The sequence below is a fragment of the Lepisma saccharinum genome, chromosome 17 (genome assembly GCF_977018435.1).
Source record: "Lepisma saccharinum chromosome 17, izLepSacc3.1, whole genome shotgun sequence".
NCBI lineage: Eukaryota > Metazoa > Arthropoda > Insecta > Zygentoma > Lepismatidae > Lepisma > Lepisma saccharinum.
The window spans coordinates 24,261,721-24,267,720 of NC_139245.1; the positions used below are offsets into that span (position 1 = coordinate 24,261,721).

At 34.3% G+C, this 6,000-nt stretch overlaps 1 protein-coding gene across 8 annotated transcripts in view; it reads left to right on the plus strand.

Annotated features, from left to right (window-relative positions):
* haf (leucine-rich repeat and fibronectin type-III domain-containing protein hattifattener) overlaps positions 1 to 5,572 on the plus strand; it is a 173,840-nt gene extending 168,268 nt beyond the window's left edge. For 7 of the 8 annotated variants that reach the window (XM_083139160.1, XM_083139158.1, XM_083139159.1 and 4 more), the window contains 2 exons: positions 1,785 to 1,964; positions 3,306 to 5,572. In XM_083139160.1, the coding sequence (XP_082995286.1) occupies positions 1,785 to 1,964; positions 3,306 to 3,577 (452 nt within the window). In that variant the 3' untranslated portion in view covers positions 3,578 to 5,572. The remainder of the gene's footprint in view (positions 1 to 1,784; positions 1,965 to 3,305) is intronic. The other variant, XM_083139166.1, reaches the window with a different exon arrangement.
* Positions 5,573 to 6,000: the final 428 nt, after the last annotated feature.

A 6,000-nucleotide genomic window follows, 5' to 3' on the forward strand; every position in this document is an offset into this window, starting at 1 on the left:
CACTAGAAGACGTAAATATTCCCATCGGAAGTAATTTTGGAGTAACTGTATAATTAGTGGTGAATACCCCCATATACCCAGGGTAGCACATAGGGGGTTAGTGGTCAGCTGGTGAGTCAAGCACGTGCCACTAATGTGTCTATTCCTACAAATAGTAACAAATATTATGTAAAAGGTGTATAGTGTCGTTAACCCTCTCTGAAACTCAATGTTCCCAGGAATTGTATGGATAGTCAGGGTAATATTTGAAGGGGGATGAGGGAGAAACCCTCCCCCTTTCGTTGATAATTTTTGGCACAATTATATATATATGATCTTGCGATGCTAAAGCAGTTGCTGGAATTTTCCCACTGGAAATTTTTGGAATACCGCAATGGAGTATTACTCAGTGGCGTGCCCAAGGGTGACCCCCTCCCCTTCGGACCAGTATTCTTAAAAAAAAAAGTCAAGGACGAAAGGATGGCAAAATGAGGGTTGACTACTAAGAAAAAAGTATATGTAACCCCCTCCTTTCGAAAATCCTGGACACGCCACTGGTATTACTATGTGTGTTATTCAGTTGACTAAACATGTAGTACACATAAATTGTTCGTACAAGGTACACTAGTTTTATTTACCATGTTGGGATCATCAGATGAAGCTTAATACACTTGTAGACAGATTATATCCATTCGATGATTGTTGATTTGACTTCTGATATATAGGATATTTCTTTTAAACTAGGCTGATATAAACTTGAAGAATGATTATGACTCTTTAGAGTAGGACTCCAACTTCAAATGCATTCAACACCTTTTTGAAAGGGAGCTTTGTGGAAAGCATGGAGAATGGGGGACAAAATCACATCAACCCACATGACAAGTAACTATCATAGCCCATTGAATATATGATAGGAGAGAAGCATAACTTTCTCTGCCTTCTGGTGGTATTGTTTGTGTAGCAAGGGCAATCTTGGATTTTTAATGCTGTGCTGTTGCACATGGTAAGCACAGTACTTAGTTTCAAGGTATTTGCACATTATAGCATTACGCACTCCCAAGCAAGTTTGCACTATTTAGAAATGCATTTCTTAAACTAATTATTTTTGTACAGGTAGCTGGAATGTTGTGCAATGCATGATGAGGCACCACCGGAACATCACACAAACTGCATCATGTTCAATAGATTGTATTTCATCTGTATAATATCTAACACTTACAATGTATGGACTGTGATGCCTACTTTTGCATATGCAATCTGAAGATTTTATTCTTCAGAAACAGTTATCCTACCTTTGATTCATTTCAGTACATGACGCTCAATAACTAACTACCAATAGAACAACAATAGAAAAATTGCACAACACAAATCATGATTTTCCTGGAACATTTTCACATACACATCTAGATATTTTAGGACTGTCAATCAGTTCATGTTACGTCCAAATAATTTCTTTAATTATACGACTCATTTTATTCAGAAATAAAAAGCAATTAATATTATAAATATTTTTGTATGACAGCTACAGCGCAGCTCTTTAACAAACATCGCTTTTACCATTGTTGTTTTCATTGTTTATATAAAACTGCTGTAAACACAGCATATCACATGCCTATATTCTTGTTCCATAGAAAATCCAAGCAGTTAGAAATGCAGCCAAAAATATTACAGATTTGACCAATCAAATCTTTTTTCCATGTAATCCTAATTCATTAACTAAAATTCTTAGACTTTTCATTAAATTTTTGACATGAACACATTGCTTCGAAATTGGAACATAAAACACAGCCAATTATCTTCAACAGGTTCTGTTAATGCTGGTTATGTGGCTGATGACATGAGATCACATGCTTCCCAATTCAGCAGTAAGACAGGAAAACCACGCTCTCTGGCTGATGGCCAATCACAACGCAGCTACTCAGGTCTTTCTGGTAAATACCTTTCTGGGAACTCTTTCAACAGCGGTCACTCTCTTTCTCGACCAGGTAAGATTCAGTTGCATTCAATGTTTCTCGTTTGCTTGTTCATACTGTTGCATGCATGGTGCTTGGCTGTTGGTATCATGTTACTCACTTGTATTTTGCACAATATGTGGATTGGTAGTTTGTAGAATTTTTATTTTGTAAGGCAATGTCAGGTGATGGTTGATCTCTTTATTAGAAATGTGTTTCTAATGTATTAATTTAATCAACAATAAGTAACATTGTGAGCAATATGAGTGTCAATGATTACATCACATAACTTAATTCTTTTATAGTCAATCGTTTTGCGTTAATGGCAAGAAATTTTCCTATAGAATTCCAATTCCTAGAAATACCACACATATATCAAATGAATAAATTCATTGCATGTACACTATTAGGTATTGGATTTATTAATATTCTATGTTTGAAACCTGCATATTACAAATACTCTAAAGATGACAATGGAAGCACTTAAATTTGGCTTTCTTGCATATTAAAAACATATTGATCAAAAGTGTTTAGAGAAAACAATTAAATTTTTCATAATAAGTAACAGATGGAGTTATGAAAGTGTTTCTGTATAGGCCAAGGCCCAAAGAGTGAGTGGCTGTGGCTGCTAATTATTATATCACAGTTTTTACTTTATACATAAGGCTTTTGTTACATCTAATGCAACATTAACTTGCAACCATTTCAATTTTTTTCTCAAACTGACACACACTTTTAAGCTACCGTTTCCAGCAAGGATGATATACCCTACAATTCGGCACATACATGAGATGAAAAGTTAAAAAAAAAAAGTAAAGTGCTCCCCTGTGCTTTGCACCATGCCATGAAGGCGTATAAGAAGTGTGGAGTTAGGGCCCCACACTTTATTGATCACTGCCGAAGGTGGGGGTGATGTGATCAGCACCATGCCCCTGGCTGCCTTTACCCCCCCAGATACATGAGATGAACTATGTGGAGATTTCAGTCAGAATTACAGGCTTGACCTGGGTCACTGTACCATTACCGTACCATTGCTTGTTATAGCATATCTCAGAATTATAATCTTGCAACTGTTCTTTCATACTTATTTCTATATGTAACTCTGATCCTATTCATATAGGAATGTTGCTACAGAAGTAAAGCAATGAACTTGATAAATTGTGTATTGTTACAGCTTAGTAAAAGATGGTTACTTGTACAGTATTATAGAAAAAAGATATGGATAATAGTATAACTCATACTTATTATAACTCATACTTATTATTAAGATAATTATTTGCAATAGAACCAACATTCTTAGAAGGATCTAAATTGCATTGCTTGTTTTGTTGTGTATATTTTTTTGCTATGTACTTATGAGAAAACATATTACAGAACTCCGTCAGTCTCGCCAATCTTTGGCTGCTCCTTCAATGTCTGATCGTCTCTCCCGAGCAAGCTACACGAGCCAGACCAGCCAACGAAGTCCGAGACGACAGAGACCCAAGTCACGAACCAGGGACCAAATGAGATCCAGCAGCCGCTTCAGTGCTGCAGGCTCCACCCATTCTCTCACTGGATATGACACTTCAGACAACTGGACAGATCACGACATGGACATTTACATGGCTCGTAATGCAACACGGGGTGGACTAGTGCAACTTTAAGTTCAACAAACTGGAGTATTATGAAAGGTGGTGTGGAACTTCACCAATTGTGCCGCTGCAGGCAGCAGCCAACAATGCTGAAACAATAATATCCTTCTAAGAAGGCAGAATCAAAAACCCAAGTCAATCAACAATGATGCCTTAGCATCAGCATTAACATGGAGTTTCATAGTACTACTAGACAAGTGACTCTACATGAGTTAGAATGTGCTCAAAAAAAGGAGACTTTGCTTAGTCAAAGAAATTATTTGAAGTGCTTCTTTTTATATTAAACTTAAGTATGATTGTTTACTTTGTGTGGAACAAACAAATGGTGGAATGTGGATGAATAAGAGTTGTTTCATTTACCCATGCAAGCAATTCAAGTTATTCACACTCCATATTATATCAAACTATAGAGTGAAAGGTGAGTGCATTGTTGAGTGTTTATATATCATTGTGCACATATAAGTTGATACTATTTTTCTTGAAGGACTGTTCATTTTACATGGAGTTATGCCATTATAACAATTATCCAATTAATGTTATGGCGAGTAAAGTTAAGGCAGGTCTATGCAGTGATGTACAAGAGAATCTTGAAATATTTGTAAGGTTAAAACCAGGCTCTTAGCCAGAATTTGATTATGGGGAGGGTGCTCATCTCTTATCAGCAGCCGCCATCTAAAGATGAAAAAGTAGGGGGTTGTAGCCCTGACTACGTGCCCGATTAAAACAAATTATTAAGTTAATGCAAAAATCATCCTAGTGTCGCCAACTTGCTACTGACATTCATGTTGTTGTATTGGTACTCGCATACCATGGTTTATGACTTTAATTATATTAATTGAAATGTTGATTCCTTAGTGCAATTAAAGATTATTTTGTTTTGCAACATAGTAATAAATTTCCAAATGACATTTACGAAATGCAAATTTCATAAGAAAAGTGAAAATATTACCAAAACAACATCTTGCTAAAAATGTGATCAAAAGCATAAAAATACTAATATTCATATCAGTTTATGTATATTGAAATCTCATCTTCATAATGTGGAATGTAGGTTTCTTATGATGAATTTTCTCATACAATTTTTCTCTCTCAGAATGGAGAAAATTTAGTTGCACCTTCTCCATAATATATTTGGTTTTATTGAACTATAATCGGATTTTTAAGAAAGGTTTACGTTATTAATTATTTTAAACAAACAATTCTTATTTTACGGGTATAAACTGCAGTGAAAGTGGTAAAACTTTTGGAAGCAGGTATCTCTCTATCTTCACTTTGGCCAGTCATCGGTAATCAAAATTCTTTGAAGTTAAATAAAGTTTGCCTGTTGTAGTATACACAATCACAAGCAACATACAAAAAACTATTTTTCTTGTATATTTCATTTTAGTATGAAAATTATTAAGAAGTTAAAACCTGTAACAAAGTTTTGAATATTTTTAGAGTCAACTATTGTTTTTAGAAATATTTTTCCTAATTACAAAATGTACAGGAATCAGTATTGAGATTCATACACTTTTGGGGAGTACAAAGAATATGAGCATTAAGGTAAAACATTATATAACTCGAACAACTTTTCGTCTTGAAATAAATATAATGTAAACGTTTATGTTAACTCTTAATGAATGTGTTGCAACATACTTTAAAATGTAGGAAACAACTAATATCCAATTTCATCTTCAGAATGAAGTAAAATATTTAAATGCATATCATAAATGATTATTAACTTATGTACAATTTAAATTCATTCGTCATTTCCTGGTATATTTTGAATCTTGTGTGTAACATATTTTGAAGTTCTTTAAGATCTTGCAATTGTTTCATGTTTTAGTGTGAGTGAGTAAATAAAAGGCATGATTACTGCAGCAAATATTCAATAGTTTGTAATTTACTGAATTTTAAACAAATATGTAATAAAAATCTATAAAGAAGGGAAGATTAGATGATCAGTCAATGATTGTCATAATTTGCAACAGTGTATGTCTTCAAAGCACAAAAATAAAGACATTTATGCACAAGCAGAGTCTTTAATTTTGATACATATACATGCAAGACAAAATATTGTAGCCAGCTGGTAGGATGACCACTGTTTTGAGAGTTGACCCAGTTCCAGTATTTTTCCCATTTGGTAGTGTTTTCCTTGTCATGAATGGTGAGTAACATTATTATTAATAATAGTTTATTTGATACTTTTCCTTATTATTTAGATTTATATGCACACGTACACCCCAGATAGCAAGGCAGACTTACCTTAAATTCACATTAAGTTTGCCATGCAAGTCACATGAACTTGCATGAAATTTTCGGAGCAAGTCTGGAAATTTGCAGCAAATTAAAAGCAAAGGTACAAATTACCAACATTTGAAATTGCAGCAAATTGTAACTGTAACCTGCAGATAACTTGTATGACAAGTTTCAAAGCTTGCTGCAAGTTAACA